We start from the raw sequence: 27,360 nt of genomic DNA on the forward strand, positions 1-27,360 counted from the left end.
CTACAGGTAAACAAATACACTCACCACATAGTGTGATCATCTAAAGAACAGTATTTTAAGTAAAACAATTGTGTACTTAAAAAAACTTACTGATGGGGGTCAGGTGGTAGCACACAGCGGGTTAAGTGCACATGGCGCAAAGCACAAGGACCAGAGTAAGGACCCCAGGTCGAGCCCCAGGCTCCCCATCTGCAAGGGAGTCGCTTCACCGGCAGTGAAGCAGGTCTGCAGGTGTTTATCTTTCTCTCACCTTCTCTGTCTTCCTCTCCTCTCTCCATTTCTCTCTGTCCTGGCCAACAACAACGATAGCAATAACAACAATAATAATAACAATGACAACAATGATAAAACAACAAGGGCAACAAAAAGGGGGGAAAAATGACCTCTAAAAGCAGTGGATTCATAGCGAAGGTACCAAGCCCCAGTGATAACCCTGGAGGCAAAAAAAAAAAAAACAACAACTTACTGACATTTAAAACATATTATCTAAAACCCAGTCTACTTATCTACAAGTATATTATTTATTTGCATGTTGCTGAAGGGCTCTTTCATAGTACAAAAAAGGTTCCTCCTTGAGCATGGCATATTCTCAATTAAAAGAGCAATAATATGATCCCTGACTCTACGCCTTTGAACATATCATTCCACCTGCTGGCTGTTTCCCTTTTGTATACTTATCTTAGTCCCATATTTCAAGATCCATCTCTTTCCATACCCGAATATACACAATACATGCTGGAAAGTGAATGAGTCTCATTCACTTCTCCTCCTTCCCTTTGTACATCAAGGATGCATCTATGTAAATCTGAAGTTCTTAACCTCAGGGATTTTTTTCTCCTCCATGAGATCATTCTTGACCCTCGTGATTGCATGAGCTGGATGTGTGAGAAACTTAGACAGCCCTCAGCAAAGACAAATGGGAAGTTAGTAGATAAATTCCAAAGTTTTCAAGCACTTTGTGGAGGGTAACTCCCAAGTATATCCTACATGCATTTCCAGAATTTTCATCTTCTGAATTTCAGTTGTCCACAATAACACACCCTTTATCAATCCATCTCTTCATCATCTCACTCCTGTAATAATGCTTCCTGGCCTTCCGACAAGTACCTTGGGAAGGTGACTAGGTAGTATATTGCATGAATTGCATGCTTGAGGCCCTGGGCTCCACCAACACCTCATGTACCCTATACTTAAGTGATGCTCTTCTCTCTTTCTTGCTTACTCTTTCCCTTGTTCCCCCTCACCTTTCTCCCTCTAAGTTTTTCTCTCTCACACCTCTCTCTCTCTCTCTCTGATTCTCTTTCTCTGTCTCAGTAAAAATAATAAGGTAAAACAAATGTTGAAGATATTTTTTAAAACCTTGTACTTAAATCAAGTCTCTGGATCATTTTGGGGGGAAAACCTACCTAAGACCTGAACATTGTCATTCATCAACTTCACAGAACAGATCCCATCAGTGACTCTTCTACTTCTCGGCACTGACTAGTTTAATGAGTTAAAAACAATTCGTGTCACTCCACACTGTTGCCACAAGAAAGCTAAAGTTATGGTTTATACTGCATATCAAGTGTGTGACACTATCAAAAATTCACTTTCAGTTAAATAATTGTTAAGGGAAGACTTGTTGGGCCCGCCCCAGTTATCAGATAGAATAAACAATGATATAGTTAACACCACTATGGGTTGTAAAAAAAAAATAACAAAAACTGAGATGCTTCAAAGTGTTCAAGTAGGGGTGTGTCAAGAGAGCAGCTTCTTTGGGATTCTGCCTAGTGACCCGGGACCCTCTGTCTACAGTGGCTATAGCCCATTGCCATGAGCTCTCTACCTCTTATTCCTTGATATCAGAAGAAAATGTGTAGCTCATGAATATCTTCTACTGACACAACAAAATGTTTTTCACCTTCATTTTACTTTTGTTTCCCAAGGGACCATGCAACTGACTTTCCTTTTGTCATAGAGCATCTGCCAGCAAAGGTTCTGCAGGCCTCTTCCCCTCATCAGCTCACACGCCATATGCCTTTATCTGCTGGAGTTGCACATTTTCCTGGTTGACAGTCACTTTAAACTTTTGCATGTCTGGAACACATTCATCATAAACTCATGACTCCATTCAAAATTGTGTTAACACTGTAATGCCTTGAAGCATCAGGACCTGCTCCCATCAACTTGAATATTTGAGGTTCATTGAGGATGTGAAATCCCAGAATCTCACCCCTCTTAACACTGGCCATTAACCTCTAAGGTGAGACTGCCCTTGAGGTTTCTGAATATTGAAGCAGTAAAGAGGTACATGTATGCAGTTTGGAAACTAGACAGCACTTTGCTTTCTGTATGACCAAGGTCAATGTGGTGCTGTCCCCAGTAATAATGTGCAAAATTTAAAGTGGTTGAAAAGACCTGTGTCCACATCTAAGTCCACAGCTAAAGGATTTTTTCATGCTCACACTCCAGAAATTCAATGCTCATGTTTCCATGAGTACAAGAGATATTGTTTACACAATAGGGTCTTTTACAGCCCAGGAAATTTACTTTAGCTGGAAGTAGAAAAAACAATGAAAATATTGCAAATCTGGGCTTGGCCCCTATACAAGTTCCAAACCAGACGTGTGTTACGTACATCTCGCAATTTCCTTTTGCTGGATATGTTGATCGCTTCTGTTTTTTATTTGAGCGCCTTTTTACACCAGTCCAGTCCTGGTTTTCATTTATCCTCTTAACCAGTAACCCGTCCATCATTTTCTCACGGTGAGATTCTGTACTCTGGCCAAAACATGCAATGCTGATTCCCCAGTCCTGAAAATGACTAGTAACAAAACAACTGATTGTGGGTTATCCTGTCTCTCAATAGATTGCCCTTCCTTTGATTTAGCAAACCTTTATAAGATATGATACAACAAAGGAGCTTGGTCTGCTGCCCATGAATTCCCATTACCTAATTAAATGGTGATTTTTCCAGGTAATATAAGTAATAGTTTCACAGATTTGTCGCCAGTGTTTTCTTTCAAACTGGCAGCAGAATAAATATTACAGTACATTGCTCTGTCTGCTAGATATCATCTAAACAAGGTGTCCTTTTTATCCTAGAATCTCAACTGACCACCAGCTGACTTTATAGACATTACAGTCTGGGTTCTCTTAATTCACTTTGCCTCTTAGAGAATTATCTGAATCTAATTGTATCTGTGTTAACTACATAAGGTTGTTTAGGATGTTTTCTGTTTGTTTTATTTATTTATTCTTTGCTTCATATGCTTTTTGGTTCCCTGGTTTCTGATTGAAAAGACCTGGGGGGGAAATCAGGGTTAGATCTAAGCAGAAATTTAATAACTGACATGTCCTCATGTTCCCTCTTTGTATAATTTACAGGAACTAAGCTTTGACATCCATACGCAGCTCTAAGTCCAGTGATGCCATGCTAGACAATTCTTGAAATTTGCCATGGCCAAATTATTGATACCATTAAAAATCAGCAAAAACCACACATCAGGGCTTCTCCCCCATAGATAGTTGGTTGTTAAATATTTACTAGCACACCACTGGACAAAGGTCAGGCTATCTTTGGCATAAACAGTCAAGACTTTACAAAAGCATTTGAGAAATTATCAGAGGTATTATAACTGTTTCTGAAAAATCATTTAATCCCAACCCCTTGAAATCCAATGTTTCCTTTAAATGTTTAATATTGTATAAAACAGCTAATACCATTTTGAAATGAAATGCACAAATAATAAATCTATCCCCACAAAATGTTATTCAAAAATAATATCCCAATGATAATGTGAAGAAAAATAAAACTTATTTATTAGTGATTCATTTATATACTGTTACATACATTTTGGGACATAATTACATTAGAAGAAAAAATGAGGTGACCAAATGCTCACACAGAGGCAGTATGAAAATAGCAGCTACAATGCAGACAGACAGGTGGAGTTTGGGGGAATCATGTAATTTTCTAAAATGGTCAACAAGTCTTGATAAAATGCTAGGTAATGACCAAAAGAGACATCATTAACGTATGCCAGTCTCTTGCCCTTCTTCAACTTTTGCTCCACTGGGGAAAGATAGAGATAGGTTGGGAGTATGGGTGGACCTCAACACTCATGTTCAGTGGAGAAGCAATTACAGAAGACAGACCTTCCACCTTCTGCACCCCATAATGATCCTGTGTCCATGTTCCCACAGGGATAAAGAATAGGAAAGCTGGAAGTCGGGTGGTAACGCAGCGGGTTAAGTGCATATGGCGCGAAGCCAAGGACAGACAGGCAGAAGGATCTCGGTTTGAGCCCCAGGCTCCCCGCCTGCAGGGGAGTCACTTCACAGGTGGTGAAGCAGGTCTGCAGGTGTCTGTCTTTCTCTTTCCCTCTCTGTCTTCCCCTCCTCTCTCCATTCCTCTCTGTCCTATCTAAAATGATGACATCAATAACAACAACAATAATAACTACAACAACAATTAGAAAAACAAGGGCAACAAAAGGGAAAATAAATTTTAAAAAATTATAAAAAAAAAAGAAATAAAAAAAGGAATAGAAAAGTTTCCAGTGGAAAGGATGAGATACAAAACTCTGGTGGTGGGAATTGTGTAGAACTGAACCCCTCTTATCCTTTGGTCTTGTCAATCATTATTAAATCGATAAAAAAAAAAAGTGCTATGTGGGAATTGTGTGGAGTTGTACCCCCCTTATCCTATGGTTTTGTCAATGTTTCCTTTTTATAAATAAATTTAAAAAAGAAAAAGAAAGCAAAAGGAAAACAAGGTTGGACCAACAGGTAGAGCCAGTTAGGAAAGCGTGCATTCATTTTATCTAAATATGTACAATATTAATTAGGTAAAAGGGAGAAATTGCAGAAGGGAGAGTGAGGAATATGAGCCATTTTTAAAGTGATTTTCCCCTTTCAGACCCGTGAGAGATGTCCTCTTGTTTCAGGCTGGAGAGTTAGCATAGCGGTTACGTAAAAGACTTTCATGTCAGAGGCTCTGAGGCCCCAGATTAAATCCTCAGTATCACCATAAACCAAAACCAAAGCTCTGCTGGGTGTCTATTTTCTCTGTATTAATTTTTTTGTTAAAATAAATAAAATAATAAATATTTTAAAAAAGAAAAAATGTTATGTAATGCAAATATACTCTTCACTCAACCTACAAGGTAATTTACACCTTGCAAGGTTTAGTACTATTAAAGACATATAAAAATTGTGTGTGTGTGTGTGTGTGTGTGTGTTGTATGTATGTATGTATGTATGTAAGAAGGAATTTGTTTCTGTATGAACTAGCCACATTCTAAAGCCATGTCACAGATAGGTATTTTTTTCATTGTGCTGAATGGGATATATTTTTCTAGCACCACTCACTAAATGTTAGTTGTGTCCCTATGTAGGGGCAACCAAAATATATCATGACTTTTCCAACAGCCTGGCATCTTACAAAGTCACACAGATCAGCCTATGTGTAATTCTGTCTGAGAAACTAAAATTTTGAGTTGAAATCAAAAAAAAAAGAAAAGAAAAAGGAAGGAAAGAAAAAAGATTGAGAGAAAGAAGGAAGGAAGGAAGGGGGAAAAGAAGGAGGAAAAGAAAGGAAGGAAGGAAGGAAGGAAGGAAGGAAGGAAGGAAGGAAGGAAGGAAGGAAGGAAGGGAGAGCGGGAGAGAGAAAGCTAGAAAGCTGTCCTTAAAGGTTCTTTGTTCTGGTGTGTTGCTATGAAAATATAGATGACATACTGACCAATCAGATGATGAGTCCTGGGCACGCCAACAGGAGGTCCCAAGCTACCCAAACTCTCAGCATATCCAAATGGCATGGGGATAAATGCAGTAGGTAACAGAGGCCGCTGAAGAAGCGGCATACTGTAGGAGAGATTCGTATTTAGCAAGAATAGAGCTACAGAAACCAAGGAAGTGAGAGGCTGTCTGAAATAGAGGGAATGAACAACTAACATTGAGAAAATGGCAACTTGCCCTTGGAATCAACAATCCTGACTTAAAAATAGTATTAATCCAGGAATTGAGGGTAGCATGAGAAACAGTCACTATGGACATTACTGAGTTAGGACTTCCTGAAAATAACTGTAAATTATTTCATTTTGCTTGACTTCTATTAGTACATTGTGGTCCACGTGCTTTGTTGTGGGAAATTGATGACGAATCTGAAGGAAAATCATCTTTTTATCTTTCTTACATATTTACTTAAGAGAAAACTTTTATCCTACTATGTAGAGGTTTTGATGTTTCTCCATTAAGATATTGTTAATGACCAAAGGACCTGCTTATGTAGATGTTGACATGAAATTTTCTTATAAAAATATTGTAATGAAGCTTCATCATAATTCTCTTTGTACTTGAGTGTATTTCAAACAAGTTCAATGATGACTCTTTCCGTCTCAACTTTCCCTTCCCCCAGTCTTTGACTTGCTTATAGCAAGAGCTTCTTACTTGAGTAGTTGGCCTCATTTATTTTTAATCCAAGGATCAGTTGAGACGAGTATCAATACAAACCAAAAAACCCTATGAGATTTCTGTCCTAGCCACTCTTTATTTTTAAATAATCACTGTCATTCAAAATATACAAAGAAATAATGATTATACTGCTATGTTCATTTTAAAGATATGTATTGCACATCAAGATGGGTATTTCTTTTCAAACAGATATTCACAGGAACTGTATCATCACAAACTAGAGTTTGAAGTATATGCAATTTTAATTAGACATTGATTGACAAATGGCTTTCAAGGATAAGAAACTTTAATTTCCACGAGCAGTGTTTAAATTTCTCCACATCTTCCATGCCATTAATATCGTTGTTGTTGTTGTTTTGTTTTGTTTTTTGTTTTATTTGCCTCCAGTCACTGGGCCTCAATGCCACTGCTCCTGGCAGCCATTTTTTTCTTCCACTTTTATTCAGTAGGATAGAGAAAATTGAGAGAGGAGGAGGAGATAGAAATACAGACACCTGCAGACGTGCTTCACCCACTACGGGGGGTTGGGGGGGAGAGTGGGGACTTGAACCTGCATCCTTGCATGAGTTCTTGCATTTAAGTGGGTGTGCCACCACCCAGCTCCCAGTATCACTGTTTTTTAATTTTAATTTTGGCCATATATGATGACTATGAATTTTAGTCTTAAATCCCATTTCCTAGAAAACCTGTGAAGTTGAGCACTCTAGCAATGTTCAGTTCCTTGGTATTCATTTATAACACACTGGTACGGATGGCACTTACCCTCAACTACTAGAGTCTATCTATACTGTACTGTTTATTCTATATTTTGTTCAATGTTGTTTTCTATGAGAGCTCTATTAACATATGATTGACGTATAATAAACGGCACATATTTGACAAGAAATGGTAAGTTTTGACATGTGTATATACCTGTGAAACCAGCACCACAAACAAGATAATAAACATGCACAGTGAAGTGAGCCATCAAAAAATGAAAAAGCAACATATTAAATGCAAGAAAAGGATGTATCTGCCAACAGGTTAATATTTAAAATAAATGGGATTAAACATGAAGCACTCATGAAGTTGATGGTGGACCCAAGCGCTAGCTCACCTGCTATATAGCACACACCTTATCACATCTGAGAAACTGGGGCTGAGCTCCTGGTAGCACATGGGAGCATCAGCAATGGCAGATGCTGTGGTAGCTTTCCTTTTTTTTTTTCTGTGTCATTCTCTCTCTAATTTAAAAAGGATCAATTGGGACCAGTGAAATTATATAAGCATGAAACCCAATGCAAAACACACACACACACACACACACACACACACACACTCCAACCAAAACAAACAAAAAACTAAATATGGAGAAAAACAGTTTAAAAATGAAATGAAGATCTATTTGTCAGACCGTGGCTTACCCTGTTGAATATATACATTAGCATGTGTAAGAATCTAGGTTCAATCCCCTAGCTCCCACTAGCACAGGGGAAACTTCACGACTGGTGGAGCAGTGCTGCAGGTGTCTCTCTTTCACTTTATTTCTCTCCTTGTCTATTTCTTTTACTATCTAAAAAGAAAAAAAAGAAGAGGTGAAAAACAGTCACCAGGAACAGTGTAACTGTGTAGGTACTAAGAACCAGCAATGACCCTAGTAGAGGAAAAAAAACTAGATAGAATGTATTTTCCAAACATAAATCACACAAATAATCATCAGGTATATGAAAAAATGCTCAATGTCATCAACCATCAGAGAAGTGAAATTCAAAAATTTGAGATCTCGAGTCATATTGAAAATTACCTAATATACAAGAAATATCAGTTGGTGGTGATGTGGAAATGATAATGTGAGCACTGAGCTATGTTGTCTGCTAAAAGCCAATTATTGTGAGTTTTCAAAGGGGCTACAGGGAATTGGCAGTGGTAGTTAGAGTGAACAGATTACAGCAGAGTTTATAGAAAGCAGTGAAAATATGGTGGGGGGTGTTTTTTATTTATTTATTTTGCTATCACCTAATGTATAAAAAATAGTATTTCTATACACAAGTTCATTCAGTTCAACACTGTGTTCCATTGAAGTAGTCATTGTCATTTGATGTAGACATTATCTTCAGTTATGAGAACTTAATGAAGATTCAGAGAGATCATGAAATTATCTAAAACCACACAGCTTTGAAGTTCAGAGTTAAGACTTCAGTCTAGGTTCAGAGTAATGTTATTTCTACACCTAGGAACTCACCTACCCTTGTGCCTAAACCTCTACAGTTTCCTGTACTCTTGGTGTACAGTTTCCTGTACACCAAGAGTAATGTCCCATCACAGCCAAGTTCTGTCATTTTAGTATAGGAAACAAAAGTACCTGAAGTCCTTGATTAATATGCAGAATGCTCTAACCCAACCCTTGAAGTCTTTATTAAGTTTCCTTAGGTGTAAAACCCTAGAATCACCATGCTTTGAGATGCGTTGTGATGGTCTTACATGTTGCCAACAGTGAGGGGAGAAAAATCATATTTTATAACTATTTTTCCCTTTCTTGCCCTCCCATGTTTTGCATATCACCTTAAATTTTACAGCTGCTAGCTTCTGAATAATATTCACTAATGTCTCTTCTTCTCACTCTCTCTTTTGCTTAATTTCACTGCTCCCAGATCACTTTCCCACTCAGATTAAGAGGAAGAAAGCAGGACTGGGAGACAGGTGGGGACACTACACACCAACGTTGCCCCCAGTCCCATGGCACTCCTTTGTGGTGCTGGAATTTGAACCTGGGTACACACAGAGAGGAAAAAGCTTTACTTAGTGAGCTATTTCTCAACCCTCTAATCACTTCTGAAGTATCATCTCTAACCCACAAGTAAGTCAAACATAGCATCATGTCACAAACTAATTTTCTTTTTTTAATAACATTTTATTAGTGATTTAATAATAGTTGACAAGATTGGGGGATGAGAGGGGTACAATTCCATACTATACCCACCACCAGAGTTCCATATCCCCTCCTCTCCATTGGAAGCTTCCATATTTTATATCTCTCTTTAGATGGGGCAAAAGGTGGAAGGTCTGGCTTCTGTAATTACTTCTCTGCTGGATATGGGCATTGATCCATATCGCCAGCCTGTTTCTATCTTTCCCTAATTGGGTAGGGGTATAGGGAGGTGGGGACACATTGGTGAGGTCATCTACCCAGTAAAGTCAGGTCGGCATCATGGTAGCAACTGCAACTTGGTGGCTTAAAAGCATTAAGATACAAAGCAGGATAATTTAATAATCAGGAACCTAAAAGTAAAAGTATAGCAGAGGAAATTTGGGGTCTTCATGTTGGAAGAAAGAAGCTAGAAAGTCTATTTTAGGTATATTCCAAGAGGCCCATGACTGCCAATTTTTGCCTGAGCCCAACAGCTAACATGCAGATGTGCTAGGAGTGTTGTCTGGGCAGATGGTGTCAGAGTTGAGGATAAGACTAGACGACTGCATAAGGGCAGAGAGAAGCTCCCAAATGCAGGAAAACTATATAAATACAACTAACTGTAAGCCCCATCATTCTGACCTTGGGCCCATGTCTATTCATATTTAGCACAGGAGCCTACGTAGCCTCTGTATGTATCCCTGACAGTCTGAGCTTGCATTCCATGGCCATAACTAGAAACATTCTGGGCTGCATTCATTTTAGGACCCATCTTCCTTGAGTGGCACAGTGTGTTGACTCTGCCTCCCTCCTTAGAGTCGGGCAATTTCTACCACTGTTGTTCTACTTTGAGGGCAAGGTCCTTTAGAGGCCCAAAAGAGGGCCCATGATTCTGTTCCTGATGGAGATGACCAGCGATGGTGGAAAGAGGATTTTTTTAGAGGTCTAGGCCCATCATATCTATGTGGGAATCCCAGGATATCCTGACTGGGGCCCTGGATGATGGGGTGGCCTGGTAGTGACCAAAAACACCATCATTAAAGTGTGCCAGTCTTTTACTCTTACCCAACTTTAGTAGTCCTTACTTTATCTGACACGGTTGGACTTAGAGTGATTGAGGGAAGTGAAATAGAAATAGGTGAAGAGTGTATCTAGGTCTAAACGGAGACTATTTGATTTAGTACTTCATGGTGTCTTTTTTTTTTTTTTTTTAGGTCTTTCTACTTGTTTGCTGCACTTACTGATTCCCTGCAAACTATTGTTCACTTTTACTTTAAGGTACATATTTTCCCCTAACTTATGGATACATGTGCACATGTGCCCTATCTCGTGGGCTGTGGTCTATATCTAGGTTCTGTAACTTTGTTAGGTGGTGCGCCACCTGAAATGGAGCTAAGAAGTCCTATGAGCTAGGAAAGGTCTCACCAGAGTATTGGAGCTGGAGGGTTGACGTCTCATGTGTGGCATCTCTAGACACAATCTGAAGAATAAACTAAGTTTCAAGGTCACTATCATTTTATCGTAAACAAGTTTTCAAAGACTTTAGTTGAGGTAGCTTTATCCCTGAAATTTTTTTTAAATTATCTTTATTTTATGTATCAGACAGAAACAGCCAGAAAAACGAGAGGGTAGGGGTGATACAGAGGGAGACAAGCAGAGAGACACCTGCAGCACTGCTTCACCACTTGCATAGCTTCCCCTGCAGGTGGGGCCTGGGGACTTGAACGTGGGTCCTTGCGCATTGTAACAGGTATGCTGAAACAGGTGTGCCACCACCTGGCCTCGTTTCTTTTTAAAAATCATTTTATGGGGGGGTAATGAATTACAGTACATCTGTTTACATATGTGCATTGTTTCCTCATTCTGTGTAACAGCTGTCTGCTATTCACTTTTATCCCCCCATTAGGAACCCCAAACCCCTCTTCCCCCAGACACCTATTCCTTTCCTTCCCCAGAGTCTCTTGTTTTGCTCAAGTACACCTCCCTCAATCCAAGTTTTATCCCATACCCCCCTTCCCTAACTCTGTCTCCAACTTTCACCTGCACTGTGTTGTTTGTTTTTTATTTTGACTTTTGTTTTGCCAGACACAAGAATGGGTTCATATTCAATTCCCTATTCCATGGTCTCTCTAATATATTTATTACTTTTTACACCTTTCCTGGTAAATCTGAGGAGTTCCATTGAGCTTTTAACTTTTCCTCCGAGTCAGAAACTTTTGTATTGCTGATAAAAGTCACCTTCATTAGCATTGCAAATCCTGGGATGCTCTTAGAGATCTGGGTTAGAGCTGAGGGGCTCCCAGCCACAACCAAATTTATCAAACCTGTTTAACTATAGCTTCTAGTGGCTAGTGTCTTTGACCTTTTTTCTGCTAGCACATTCACCAGGAATTTCTTTTTAAAGGATTCTAGAGAAAGACACATACATAATCTCAGAAATAACACTTTTGCCCCTCTCTCAGTTTCATCACCTTTGATGGTTAGCTTATGCACCAATCATGATGAGAGAGAGCACTGATAGATGGTAGACGGATAAATGAGTGGGTGAATAAATAAAAAGCTGGGGGGGGCCGGGTGGTGACACATCTGGTTGAGCGCACATGTTACAGTGCACAAGGACCCAGGTTCAAGCCCCCAGTCCCCACCTGCAGGAGGAAAGCTTTGTAAGTGGTGAAGCAGTGCTGCAGGCGTCTCTCTGTCTCTCTCCCTCTCTATCTCCCCCTTCCCTCTTACTTCTGTCTCTAGTCAATCAATAAATAAAGATAATAAATTTTTTTTTAAAAGCTGGGCAAATTGTAGATGAGTAAATGGGTGGCTGGGTGAAAAGCATAATGAAGGAAGGCGGGTAGGAAGAAAGAAAGGGATGATAAGATAGGATTAAGTAAGAAGATAATGCAAATAAGTCCTCTTCACTGTCATTTAGTTAGTGCAATCGGTCTTATATTCCTGAAGCAGATACCATTGCTGCATAAAACAGTAAATCAAGTGGCTTTGTTTCTGCCTTCTTTAGGCTCACTGTGTGGGTTATGTCAAGTATTCATTCTGTTGTCATGCTGTCTCGTGTCTTCCTCTTGAAATAAGAAATCCTCCTTTATAAAGTATATATCTGTATGTATATATACTTAGGCAATCACGCATCCATAGGTAGTATGAGTACCATTTTTAATTGTATTGGGATATAATGTGCCCTTTAACCAGAAATATGCCTCCAGGTTCACACCAAATGTTCTCACAGAAGATTCTCTGTACCTGGTACCAGAAGTATTTGAGCAGCACTTGAACTGTGTTCCTACTTCATTTTCTCCTTGTAGACACTCCACCAAGGTTTTTAAGTACTTATTAAATCTCAGGCAATGTTGTAAGTGCCATTTTACCTGTATTAGCTCATTCAATCTTAGCTATAACCCCTTAAAGTAGATACCATTAGCATCTCCATTTTGTAGGCGAGGAAATTAAAGCATGTAGAGGCTAAGTAACTTGACTAGGGTCACACAGCAAGTAAGAGAATAAAAGCTGGGATCCAAATACGGTCAGTGCACAGCCAGATTCTAAAGTCCTAACCAGCATGGTAGCCCACCCCTGGTATCATTAAGCCAACCTTTTAGAGCATAGTGGCTCAATAAAACTTTCTGCAGTGATGAAAATGGTCTATATCCATGCCATCCTATTAACACGGTAGCCACTAGCTAAATGAAACTTTTGAGCACGTAGAATCCAGCTAGTGTGATTGAGGAACTAAGTTTTTAATTGTATTGGGATATAATTAATTTAAATTGTACCATTTAAGAGTCTACTAATAGCCTCCATACATACAGATGATCTTTAAAAAAAAAAAAAATTAAGTGTTGAACTAAGAAGTAAGGAAGGCATTTCAGCCATAGACAGTATCCTTTATTAAAAATATTAATGTGAAATGATTGCCGAGTACTGTTAGAATCTTTTGTGCTTCCTTCCATGCTTGAAAAGTCTTGCTATTCTTCTAAGCACTCTGCCAGCCAGGCAGCACATCTAATCTTAGCTCATGCCGTAGGTATTGAGATCAGACACAACAATAAAAGCAGAATCCTCTGGTGGCATCATGGGAATAGTGGAGCCTGGTGCTGCCACTGACATTTATTATCTGGGGTCGTTGAGTTTTCTGTCTCCCAATTCTACCACCATACATGGTGGGTGATGGAATTAATGCACTCCAATGCAGAATTGGGAAGTGGAGAAAAGAAGAAACTCAGCTTTTTCTTTTAAAGAAGAAAGGCAATTGCACATTGTTGCTTTTTTTTTCCCCAGATCCCTCCTCCTTCTTCTCATTCTCTTTCATAGAGACAGAGAAGGAGAAAGAGAAAGAGAGAGATATAGAGAGAGAAGGATACCACAGCACCAAAATATTCTTCAATGAGGTGGAGGCAGATATCCAACCTGGGTCACAATAAAGCAAAGCAAATAAGCTATTTTGATGCCTTCCACCCCTCAACCCAGGCCTCTTAAAGAATAAGAATAATAATAATAAAGTATGAGCCAAGAAAAAAAGAAAGAAAGAAAGAGTATTTTGGGTGAAGTAATAAAAAGTCACATCATTTTTCATATAGCATACAAGTTGAAACCAAATGAATTTTTGAAAGCAGATGAAAAATTAAGATGTTAACAACACCCAAATGTACATAGATAGCTATGCTTTAGAGATAAATTAAAGGCAACATACAGTTGAGTAAAATTGCTAAATCCCAGTTTAGAACAGATGTAGACAAACTATCTATGGCTCACAGGTCACCCAAGTCCATTGCTAATTTTGGTAAACAAAGTTTCATTAAACACACCCATGCCTATTCCTTTGTACATGTCTCTGGCTTCCTTATATCACAACAGCAGATTTTTGCAGTTGCAACAGAAACCATATAGCCTACAAAGTCTAAAACATTTCCTCTGACCTTGTACAGATTGATGGCTGACCCCTATTTTAGAACAACTGGGGATTATATGTATATTATAATAATCATGGTGTAGTACAATTTTGTGTGGCCATCAAATTTTAAAATGCTTTTTGGTTTTGAGATAGCAATAATGCTACGAGAACTTTGTCCCCCCCCCCCAAAAAAAAATGTTATGGTTCATAAACCCACAGGGCTTCTTATAACACTGAAAAATGTAACAATCTAAATAATCCAGTAGATGAGAAGTGGGTAGATGAAGTATATTGCATTAATGTCAAGAGCTAATTAGTTCCTTTTTAGTGAAACTGTTTTATATGTACTTATTTTACAAATGAGATACTTCTGTTTATCGTGAAATGAGGTCTTCAACAAATACTGACTCCTAAAATGCCACAGAACTCTGTTTCATTTTCTTTGTTAAAGCAAAACCTCCTTCAAAAACAAAAAGAAAGAAAGAAAGAAAAAGAAAAGCTACACCGGCACTTATCACAGTGCCTGACTTATTTTAACTTTCTTCTTGATTGGAATCTCTTGAGCTTTTAGGCATATTTATCACTTAGTTTTATTTATTATGTTTATTTATTCCCTTTTGTTTATTTCTTGTCCTTGTTGTTTTATTGTTGTTGTTATTATTGTTGTCATTGTTGTTGGATAGAACAGAGAGAAAGGGAGAGAAAAGGGATAGACAGAGAGGGGGAGAGAAAGATAGGCACCTGCAGACCTGCTTCACTGCTTGTGAAGCGACTCCCCTGCAGGTGGGGAGCCAGGGGCTCGAACCGGGATTCTTACGCCACCGGTCCTTGCTTTGCGTCACCTGTGCTTAACCCACTGCACTACAGCCCGACTCCCTATCACTTAGTTTTATATCTAAATTAATAAAGAGGAAGACTAAAAAGAAATAGTCAAGATAGGTCTCACCTAAATTGATATTTGAGAGAATGTCGCCCACAGTAACAGTCAGTCTAGACGTAGCTGGGAGCTCTTAGTACAGAGTCATTGGAGGGAAGGGGGCTAATATTTTAAGTTTCAGAATCAACAAAAATTCTTGGGTTTCAAACAGCAAATACAGAGCAATCCTAAAGGAGACTGCTGAAAAGTGTGGAAAAGGAAAAGTGTATGTTTTGTCCTAGGCAGTAATTGATTGGAGAAAAACTTCACCCCGGAATCTGGAAAAAGCAAGAAACTGGAGAGAGAGGCACCAGGTATAGAAATGACACCGCCGCCAACACTTAGGTGGAGAGACTATTAAAGAACAGCCTTAGGGCTCTTTTTTTATTTTTCATTTATAAAAATGAAACATTGACTAAACCACAGGATAAGAGGGGACAACTCCACACAGTTCCCACCACCAGATCTCTGTATCCCATCCCCTCCCCTGATAGCTCTTCTATTCTTTAGCCCTCTGGGAGTATGGACCCAAGGTCATCGTAGGATGCAGAAGGTGGAAGGTTTGGCTTCTGCAATTGCTTCCCCGCTGAACATGGGCATTTGCAGGTGGATCCATACTCCCAGCCTGTCGCTCTCTTTCCCTAGTGGGGAAGGGCTCTGGGCAAGCAGAGCTCCAGGACACATTGGTAGGGTTGTCTGTCCAGGGAAGTCTGGTCGGCATCATGCTAGTATCTGAACCTGGTGGTTGACAAGAGACTTAACATACAAAGCCAAACAAATTGTTGACCAATCATGGACCTAAAGGCTGATTAAGATGAAAATGAAGAGTTGGGGGAGGGGGAGGTCTAAGAAAACCCATCGTTAAACTGAGCCACTTTGTGAGTTTATATTTTTTACTTTGGTAGAGATTCTGTGTCTGAGGTTCCAAAGTCCCAGGTTCACACCAACATAAGCCAGAGTTTAGCAGTGCTCTGGTAAGAATAAACAAACAATCAAAAAGAAGTGCTTTGGTGTTTCTAGTTTAGGATCTATGGACATACAGTGCTGCTCTGTTAGCAGGTGTTCAGATAAAGGGCCAGAAGCTGCTTGTATGTGTTCAGGACTGTTACAACTTCTCGCAGCCACTCACACACAATCAGCTCTGCCAGGTAGCAGGGAAGCCCTGGGAACAGCCCCAACACTTGTCTTGTGTTGGCAACCGATCCCTTTGCTTCCCTGCCCAACACACAATGCTCAGTACTAGTCATTTTTTTGTCTGGCAGAATTGAAGCAAGATGGATTTAGATGATATAAACAAACTAACAAGAAACCAAGAAAGTGGCAGGAAAAACCATCATGCCTGCCGACCTCCCTTCACCCCTCTCCCATGTCTCCCTTAACTTTGCTTGCCTGGCACGGGTGAAGACAGCTATGCCAGTGAAAATCCTATTATTTAGACATCAACAGGTATTTGATCAGTTTTGAACATGGCTGGCTGCGATACTGGTGCACAGAGATGCCTGATCTTTTCCTCACAAAACCCTCCAGTTCAAACATGCTTGCAGAGTGTGATTCATGGTGTTTCTTTCTGGATTGTCCAGTGGGTAATTGCCGTATAAAAACCAGAGAAACAGATGTAGACCCTGAACCCTGGCTATAAATTTTTGTTTTATGATTATGGGTTTCAAATGTGCTATGTCACACTGACAAATATACAGTTACTCTGAAATGAAATGGATTTGGGACTCAAACTTTTTGCTTTTTCTGTTTGTGGTTGAAAATATTTTGATTAGAGTTTCCTTTCTCATTGATCAAAGAAAAGAAAACAGAGATGACATAATGTACAAGAATGTTTCATGCAATACCAAGAGGGCATCTAGGGAAAGTTGTTTTTTATTTCTTCAGTGTGATTAATGTTTAAAATTGGTGATGCTAAATAATTTAAACTTCATTATCAACAAATTAATTAGGCCATTTTTCACCTCTTACCTATTCATTATTCTTAACAGTACATGGATATCTATAAGGAATTGTGATTTATTTGGATGTAAAAATATATATACACACATATATATTTTAATTGTATTTAAGATAAAGGATTTGGAGGAAGACTCAAAAGTCTAAGAACTAAATTTGCTGGTCTAGATACAGCAAGAAACACTTTTCTGAATTGTGAAGATGCTTTATAAATGAGTACATGGATGAAATAATAGCTCTAATAATTGCTATCAGCATAATTAATTCATGATGAGAAATAATGAATTGACTAGTCAATACTGCTGCATTATAAGAAACCTCTAATATTTTATTCATGAGGATTTAAATACTGATCATTCCTTTCAAGGCCAAGTTTATTTTTCTACAGTTAAGAAAGCCTCCAGATGATTATAAATTTATTTAATTTTGAAAATCACTTTATTGAGGAAATGTTGCTTTGCAACCTTACTGTTGTCACAAAGATACAATTTCACATCTCCCCAAGAAGAATGATAATAATTTAGAATTTTTGTGTGTAAAAAATAGAAACACCATTATCTCCTAAGCACTCTTCCCCTACACACACACCCCCACTTTAGATTGTAATTGTTTTTATGTATTGACATGGTATGAAGAGAAGAAATATGGAGGGCAATAGCACATCAGGTTAAGGGAACATAGTGTGAAGCACAAGGACTGGAGCAAGGATCCCAGTTCGAGCCCCTGGCTCCCCACCTGCAAAAAGGTCACTTCACAAACAGTGAAACGGTTCTTCAGGTGTCTATGTTTCCTGCCCCTCTCTGTCTTCTCCTCCTGTCTCAATTTCGCTCTGTCCTAGCCAACAGCAATGGGGGAGGGGATGACTGCCAGGAGCAGTGGATTCCTAGTGCAAGCACTAAGCCCCAGTGATAATCCTAGAGGCAAAGAAGAAGGAGAAGAAGGAGAAGGAGAAAGAAGGAAAAGGAGAAGAAGAAGAATGAGAGGGAGGAGGAGGAGGAGGAAGAGGAAGAGGAGAAGAAGAAGAAGGAGAAGGAGAAGGAGAAGGAGAAGGAGAAGAAGAAAATATGGAAGTAGTATCTTTATTCTAAAATGAGGCTGACAATCTAGTTTGAGAAAAGAGAGAGAAGACACAAATTTAGGGATAGCATCTGATCCTTACTTCCCTATCACCTGTGCACACCCTATCCTTTGGCAATGATGCGAAGTGAGGAAAGGCTACAGACACCACACCCCTTGGGTATCACACCTGTAAACACACATCTGTCAGCAGTGGCTGTTTCTCATCTCTTAATTCCTCCTACTATGCTTTAAATATAGTGGCTACTTACTTTCTCCTGGAATCCTGGAATGGATTTTTGCCCACCTCTATTATCTGTTATAAAATGAACCTCCTTTCCAAGAAACTCTAAAATCCTTAAATAAGCAATAGAAGCTATAAGTGTAGTGGACCAAGTAGAAGCTAGCACATTATGTGGTGCTCTGAGTATCTTTACAACTATCTTAATGACAATGTGTTAAGTGTTTTGTAAATTCCTCGGTGCATCTTACTAAAAGTGTGTTTTCCTTGTCTTTAAAGGAAAACCATTCATTTCTTGTAATAAACCAGTATTACAAAATGATATTCATATTAAAAAAGAGAAAATCACACATACATATTTTAGCAAAACCGCACCTCGCGCTTAACCTGCTGTGCTACCGCCGGATCCCTAAAACCACACCTATTTATCACCTTGGACTTGTCAGTAGCAAGAACTGAGCTTGCCGGGTTGAAAACTGTCTTAATGTACCTTCATAAAAGGATCTTTGACATTGTCTGTGCAATATATTTTCTGTTACAGCGCAAGTGCCACTTAACAATTCCAGTAGACAGACAGAGTAGTAAGTAGTTCAGCATGGAGTGGAGTGTCCCAGACAGGCTTTTAAAAGATCTTGATACCAATGCATATTCCAGTACCATCTGTGGAAAAAAAAAAAAAAAAAAAAAAAAAGAACTAAGGCACAGAAGCTCTCTTCCCTAAAAGTAACCAGGCAATTGACCCTCATGTCCATGTGTTACCCACTTTGTTTTGTGAGAGAACCAGAAATATGAGAGATAGTGGAATTGAGATATTTTAATTCCTCCCCAGAGTTTGCTTTCTTTGATATATGGTGCACCCGTTAAGAAGTTATGGGGAGGAGGGATGGCTGGTGGCACACGCGGTCGACTGCATGTATTACCATGTACAAGGACCCCAGTTCAGGTTGCAGCCCCTCTTCCCCACCTGCAGGCACGATGCTTCACAAGAAGTGAAGCAGGTCTGTACGGTGTCTTTCTCTCTTTCTGTCCCCTTTCAATTTATCTCTGTCTTATCTAATAAACTAGAAGAAAAAGGAGGAGGAGGAAGAGAAGCGGCTATGTATAAATGGTTGTAGTGCGAGGGGGGAGGCAGTTAAGTACACATATTATTGAGTGCAAGGGCATTCTCTGGGATCTGGGTTCCAGCCCCTGGCTCCCCATCTGCAGGGAGGACCAGTGAAGCAGGTCTCCAGGTTTCTATCCTTCTCTCTCTCTCTGTAACTCCTCCTGCCCTCTCAGTCTCCTTCTGTCATATCCAATAAAATGGAAAAAATGGCCACCAGGAACAGTGGATAACCCTGAAGGAAAAAAAAAAAAAGTTGCGAGTGGTTATTTTATTTCATTTTATTTTGTTTTTGCCCCCTAGGATTATTTCTGGAACTTGGTGACCACATGACAACTCTATTGCTCCTGGTGGTCATTCTCCCCACCTCCTTTCTTTTCATTTCTCTTTCTCTCTCTTTACCTGTGAAAGACAGAAAGAAGTGGGGAGAGAGACTGCAGCACTATTTCACCCTGGATCCTTTCTACCTGGTGTACCACCACCTGTCCCCAAGAGCTCTCCCTTTTAAAGCTCTTTCTCTTTGCCTGTGTTATTTGTAAATAAATATTGCATCTGCCCTTAGTATTTTAAGTATTTTTATTTAAGGTTGATCAACAAATCTGTCCTTTCTGTAGGATTAGTCAGTATGGAAAGTATAAGAAAATAATGGGGTTTTTTTCCTGTTAAAATTACTATCTTCCAATAAGTAGTCAGATTGGGCAGGGGCTAGTAATTGGCTCAAAAATAAAAATGGCCTTGGGAAATATAAAAACCCTCACAATTAACCCAGTTTCAAAAATAAATGTCAGTGATGCTAGCAGTGTATATTTTATGTTACCAGAGAGGTCACCACATGGTATTGGGGTACAAGACTGTGGGAACAGCAGAGTAATTTTCACATTTGAACTGGGATTGCAAGCAGCTGGGTTTCAGCAAAGTTTCGGACTGTGGGACCTCAGGCAGGTCTTGACCTTCTGAACTCTTGTTTTCCTAGTTGAGGAAAAAAAAAAAAGGAGAGAGAAATATTAATTACTACTTGTTCCAAGATAAACACATAGTATTGTAAAAGTATCATTTCTCTGAAGACCTCCCAGCAACTCACCGAGGCAGATCGAATTTTAGCCCGTTTCCCAGATGAGAAAACTGAGGCTGGGCAATGTTCAATATTTGTACTGAGTCACAAAGCTGAGTAAATGGTAGAACTGGAATTAGAACCTAGTTCGGTTTTACTCCCACACCCATGCTTCTGACAGCGATTTTAGGCTTTTCTCAGATGGGATCTGAAATCTGTTTATCTGTGTGCATGTGTGGGGGAAGGGGAGGAAGGAGAGTGAGCAACTAATTCTTGGCGAAGCTGTATTGGTTTCAGGTGGACTCGAGTTGTTTAAAGTTGATCGTAAATGAATCCAAAAAGTTGGATTTTCTTTCACTCCACAGTCAGCGCAAGCCCTTCAGCCAGGACTTGCAAGAGGTCTAAAGAGAAAAAGACTATCAAATGGAAAGTTTTCTCCACCCATGGTTTCCCCAAGGGGGGGGGGGGTAGTTGCTCTCTGTTCTTCGGTTTAAGGCTTGCATAGGCTTTTTCAGGAGTGGAAAAACACATAAGTTACAAGGAATTTCACAGACAGAGAGGCTCACAGAGGAATTTAAAAGGGTGGGCTGGGTGGGGGGCAGGAGGCAGAGGAGGCAGTTGGGGGGGCGGGGGGGGGATGCGCGCTTCCCAGAGAAGCGACTGCAGATAAAAAGGCGTAAAGAGAGCGAAAAGTTGGCGCTCAACGTGGGCCTGGAGCAGCCGTCCTGGCTCCTCCCCTGTTCGTTTTAAAAGCACTTCTTGCATTGTTTTTAAGGTGAGAAATGGCAAAGAAGGAGGCGGCGAGCGCTCGCTCCCTGCCTGCCTCTCTGTCTGCTTTTGCAGGGCTGCTGGGAGTTTTTAAGCTCGGTGAGAATCCTGGGAGTTGGTGATGTCAGACTCGTTGGGTCATTTGAAGGTTAGCAGCCCGGGAAGGGTTCACCGAAAGTTCACTCGCATATATTAGGCAATTCAATCTTTCATTCTGTGTGACAGAAGTAGTAGGAAGTGAGCTGTTCAGAGGCAGGAGGGTCTATTCTTTGCCAAAGGGGGGACCAGAATTCCCCCATGCGAGCTGTTTGAGGACTGGGATGCCGAGGACGCGAGCTAGCCGGGCAGGGTTTGTCTGGGCACCGCTGGGGTAGGATCCGGACTGCATTCGGAAGGCTTTTTGCAAGCATTTGCTTGGAAGGAGAACTTGGGATCTTTCTGGGAACCCCCCGCCCTGGCTGGATTGGCCGAGCAAGCCTGGAAAATGGTAAATGATCATTTGGATCAATTACAGGCTTTTAGCTGGCTTGTCTGTCATAATTCATGATTCGGGGCTGGGAAAAAGACCAACAGCCTACGTGCCAAAAAAGGGGCAGAGTTTGATGGAGTTGGGTGGACTTTTCTATGCCATTTGCCTCCACACCTAGAGGATAAGCACTTTTGCAGACATTCGGTGCAGGGGAGATCATGTTTGACTGTATGGATGTTCTGTCAGTGAGTCCTGGGCAAATCCTGGATTTCTACACTGCGAGTCCGTCTTCCTGCATGCTCCAGGAGAAAGCTCTCAAAGCATGCTTCAGTGGATTGACCCAAACCGAATGGCAGCATCGGCACACTGCTCAATGTAGGTTTATTATTTTTTTTTCCATTATTCTACCAAGAAAAAAAAATGTTTCTCTTGCATGCAATAAAGACATTGGAAACAAACTGCATTCAATGGTAGCAAGACAAAGGATTTAATGGTTTAATGCTGGAAGGGTGTGATATGCTGGCTTGCATATTGATTCCCGTGGCTGAAAATTTCCTATTAAATGTTTTCTTCCCAAACAACCTCTCCCTCAGCTCTTCTTTTCTCCTAACCAACCTTAAAAATCTCTTAAAAAAAAAAAAAACAGTTTAAAAGATATGCAGGGAGGGAAGGTAGAAAAGTGGAGGGTGACCACAGGACTTTGAAACATTCTTCAAGTAAGGCAGTTTGACACATTGTGCCGTTTTTCAGTGAGCTGTATACAGAGAGGAATTTAACTTTGCTGTTCTTTTGGATTAGCTGCAAGATGTATATATACCCACCCCACCCCCGTGTGTTTGCACAGTTCAAAATAATTTTAAAAGAACATCTTTGCAAGGAATTTAGTCTAATTAAGGTGGCTGCTGCTCCTGAAGTTCATAAACCACCAGTTAAAGCTTCTCCCTCCCATGTTTTCCTTGCTAAGGAAAGGCAATATTTCTTAGCATTGACCCTGCTGCCACCTTTCCGAGTCACTTTGTTGCTCTAAGAAGTTGCTGTTTTGCTAGAAAACTACTGGCAGTGAACACCCCTTGGGCTGAGCCATCCATTATTTCCATATCTTGCAATTCAGCCAGGAACCTGGACATTGGTTAAAGAAAAGGAAATCTAAGTGGGGTAGCCCCACATACATTTTTAAAAATGGTCTGTTTGGTTATCTGATGCTGACACAGTGCCCAGGCATATATCTGGTCAACAGTAGCCTGGCTGCAGGCTTGAGAAATGACCAGAAGTCCCAGAAAATCCCACCTTCGAGTGGTTATAGTGGGAGACTGCAGGATGCATCACCAACCTGACAGTGATTTAGATAAATGGCTCGGCTATCTATCAAAATGTTTTTAGTACTTTATTTGACAATTCGTTGGAGCATTAGCCTGAAAATGACATTTTAAATCTTTGTTTTCAAAGAGGTCAAAGTTTAACTGGGAGAAATTAAGTTTTCCTAATAATGTGCTGGCTTGGCTAGAGAGAGAGAAAGAGTAACACAATGACAAGATTTAAATTATCCTCTCTAAAACTTTTCCTTAAAAAAAATAAAGTCTTGCTTCTTGGGCCAGGAAATCAACAGGTTTGTAGCTGAAAAATCAATAGCCATTTGATGCCAACAATTTGGTTGTCTGACTTAATATTTTGTAGACCCATGACTGGAGTAAAAAGAATATCGTTTTCAGAAGGCATCTTAATCTTTAGCTGTTCCCCACAAAATGCTTTTTTCTTTCCTGTTGCTTGGTTTTCTTTTGGAGATCTCAGAAAAACTGTTACAAAATAATTTTACAACTTCTAACAGGTTGGTTTTTTTTTTTTTTTTTTTTGGACCTGTTCTCTCTGTAGCAATTAAAACAGTATGAACAATTGCACCTAGAATCCCAGGGAACTCTAAAACTTTTTCTAGTGAGAGATTGTTCTAATGAAACACATTTTGTATGAGAATGAAAATGCTGGGGATACTGGCAGAAAGTTATTAGACCTAATAAAGCTTTTTCAAGTAGACATTTTTCCCTTTTGTAATTAACCCTCCAAACATCCCTATTAAGTTGTGTGTGTGTGGGGGGGAGCTTTGTTTGTCTTTGTACAAGTTAAACAAGGGATTTTCCTTATCTAGGGAGAGCTAGTGGTGAATGTGTCATTTGCCTAGGGCTAGCCGATAAGCTAGAAGTGTTGATAACAGCTTAGTTCAGCTAATCAGAGAAACTTGCATTAGAAAAAGTAAATAAAGGCATTTGACAAAGGGATTTCAGAAATTCCAGTGTCTTCTTTTTGTAAGCTGGGCAATTAGTACTTATATTGTGGTCAATTTCACAAGGGTTTGGGTCTCATACTCCAACTTCAGGTTACATGGATAGAATGCAAATGTGGCTTATACCTCTCCAGAGTTGCTTTATCTCTAGAAGACACTTTTTGACTGGTCAGTTTAGCCACTTTAACAATTAAGCTTTTTTTTTTTAAAGCATAAATACAAATTTTGACAAATGTCTGCCATACAGTGTGTCTGGTTTAAAGTAGCAGAGCCAATTAGGGCTTTTTGAAATGAAAACATATTAGGACTACTACGTTTGTATGTATATGTAAGAACATAAGAGAAAAAAAAAACTTTTCCATTTTGCTTAATGACTGTTTTGAGGAGAAACAGATCTGTTTGTGCTCTTAACACAGAGGAAACAGTGGGCAAGGAGAGAAAAAATAGTACTGAATTCCAACCAAAACTATTTTTTGCTCGTAGATCCTACTTACATTTTTTTTTTTAATGGCGTGTGTTTGTGCAGTACTTGAGAGTAATGCCTTTGAAAATAAAACACACCAGAGACTTTCTTTGAAAGCTGTGAGCATATTCTTTAAAAAAAAATTTTTTTTAAGATAGAAAAGTGATATGCCAAACAGCTGCAGGTTGGAGTAGGGTCTGTAAATTGCTTGTTATAGGAATTTGTCATCAGGATTAGTAGGCTACTGGGAAATGTGGTATAAATAATGCGATTTAAGAAGGCTCAGGAAGGTATCCGAATCACTAAGTTTCTATTCAGATGCCTCTTGGATTATCTTGGTTTTAGGTTGTTCCAGATGTCTTCAGCATTGATTGCTCAGTGGGCATTGGATAAATCCTTATATTTGTGGACTAAATATAGTTTGCTTTCATTGAAATTATGAGTGTGACAACTTCTTGGCCCCTTTCCCTTTTCTCAACTCATCGCAGCAAAAGGAAAAATGATTTCTTTTTGAAATAGTATTTTCCCCATTAATTAGGAAAAATAATCGGTTTTAAAAACAAACAGAAACAATGTGTGACTTAGGAATGGATAAAAGCCCCCTTTCTTAAATCCCTGGGACATGAATTTTAAGTATTAAACAGTATCTAAATCTTCTCCTAGTGAGATATAAATTAGGGTCAAAGTGGCAAAATCAAAGATACCCTCTGAAAGAGAGACTAAATAAAGACTGACAGCCACTGTATGAATTGAATAGGATTTTGAATAAATATTTCAGTGAAAAGGCTCAATTGTTTTTCTAAAGTAGGACATAATTTTCTGCTTCTAGGCCACATGACTCAGTAGCTAATACCATCAGAAAGTAGAGAAGAAAAGGGACTTTTGCTTAAATCTCGATATACAGGGCACGGTTATTTAGAATAAGTAGAAGATTCACAAAGTTTTCCTTCCTGTAGGAAAAAAAAGACTAAAATATTGTTAAGATCCACATATCTTGGTACTTTGGATAGGAAGTATTAGTGTACAGTTTAGAAGGACAAAATGCATTTTATAAAGTTCTCTTTCTGGAAATGGATAGATTCCTAAAAATTAAAACAGTAGGAGAGATAGCTGTCTGCTTAAGCTGAAGCTATTATTTAATGTGGAAACTGGTTAGAATTGGGTTTGTCAGTGGAGCTGTGAAGACACTGACTGCATGGGAACAAGCATTTTCTTTTTCTCCGTAATTGATTAATGACCAGCATGGCAATTTCAGATAGGCTAGCTGACCAGAACCAGAGGTGTTCTTGTCATCCATTTCTGGACTCCTGACTCCCTAACTATATTTCCATGACTTTGCTTTAAAGTATAAAAGAAAAAAATAATAAAGTTGTTTTGGATATTATATGGTTAGAGCTGACCTTGAATATACATCAAGCCATTGAGATTGCCAAAAAGGACTAAAAGTCTTACCATATTCTCCTTTATACTTTTTACAAACATCAGTAATCTCAGAAGAGAAAAAACATGATAAATGATGACAATTATAAATTTTACTCACAAAAATTATCTTTAAAAACAATTCTTTTTAAATTAGAAAACTGTCTGGAAGGCAGACAAAATCAAGATGCCAGATATAAAATTATTTTCAGTCTTATAAGACTCATTAAACAGTAGATGCAGTGATCATTTTTTAGAAAATCATAAAAAGAATCTTCTATAGAGTTTGAGTTAGATGTAAGTGCCAATAAATTTATCCTTAAGTGACATTTTTATACTTTAAATGTTGTAATATAAATTCAGTTAACTATCAATTAAATAGATTATTTCGGAAATGGGAGTTTTTGATGAAGGTTAATCAGAAAAATCTTGGCCAGAAACCTTTCCAAAAGATATTAATGTAGGATCTTGCCTTTCAAATTATAGGGTAGTTAGGACAATCAGACATCTCTGATTTTCTAGAATAACCCACTTTCAAATACACTGTCACAGTTCTCATATAAATCATTGAAATATGCCAGATATTTCAATATTACGACATCTCCTAGGTTGCCCCTTGAACCCAGGAGTGGCACAGAAAGGCTTTGTTTGGTTTCTATGGTCAATATCACTAGACTGCTCACAGCTTAATTTTTCCGTTATGACTGAAGATCACTTTGTGTTTCTAGGTCCTTTTTTCAAACATGAATTTGAATTCCTCTTGTGGCAAACTATAGATTTGGAAATAGAAGTCATCCCTTGTAAAATGAATTTCAGTATTATGACTGCGTCTCTGAATTGTTCGTATGTGTGTTAGTAGTAGTAGCGGTAGCAGTAGTGGTAGTAGCAGTGGAGAGGTTAGAAATATTACTGTGACTTACTGTGAAATAAATCTGTCAGTTCTTGAAGAGTCTCTTCTTTACAAGTTGGGATTGGGGGTGATGATGTGAGGAGAGCAGAGTAAAACCATGTTTCAGATTTATCAATATCCTGTCTGTAAGTGACTTGGCCTAGGTACCTCTTGTTAAACAGGAGATAAGATAACCTGCCCATCTGTAAAATCTAGTAACACAACCTCATCAGTCAATATGTTGCCCTGAATTCTCTGCTTTTCCTCCCAAGCTTCTTTACTGCATCAAGAAGCATAATTCCTATCCCATTCCACTCCCCCCAACTCCCTGTCAGTAACTAAAAAATAAAAGTTACAATAGTTCTTTCTATTTAGCAAGCAACAGAGGGTAAATCTACAGGTATTTCATTATTTATCCTGAGCTTTCAGAACTCCCTAGATGGGAATTCAAACAGGTAGTGGAAATGCTGACTTGCTTTTCTCTGGCCTTGCAGGGTGGGGAGCTGGGAATTGGG

The 27,360-nt window shown here is 39.2% G+C and overlaps 1 protein-coding gene across 5 annotated transcripts in view; it reads left to right on the forward strand.

The window, feature by feature from the left end:
* The window catches only part of RARB (retinoic acid receptor beta), a 463,751-nt gene that overhangs the window by 251,350 nt on the left and 185,041 nt on the right, over positions 1 to 27,360 (forward strand). The window contains exon 1 of one of the 5 annotated variants that reach the window (XM_007517128.3): positions 21,463 to 22,174. The exons of 2 other annotated variants lie outside the window; for them this stretch is intronic. In XM_007517128.3, coding sequence (XP_007517190.1) covers positions 22,018 to 22,174 — 157 coding nt within the window. In that variant the 5' untranslated portion in view covers positions 21,463 to 22,017. Of the gene's footprint in view, positions 1 to 21,462; positions 22,175 to 27,360 lie in introns of those variants that run through there. 2 more of the 5 variants (XM_007517142.3, XM_060180446.1) reach the window with 2 other exon arrangements.

This window comes from Erinaceus europaeus, chromosome 21 (assembly GCF_950295315.1).
Source record: "Erinaceus europaeus chromosome 21, mEriEur2.1, whole genome shotgun sequence".
NCBI classification, from domain to species: domain Eukaryota; kingdom Metazoa; phylum Chordata; class Mammalia; order Eulipotyphla; family Erinaceidae; genus Erinaceus; species Erinaceus europaeus.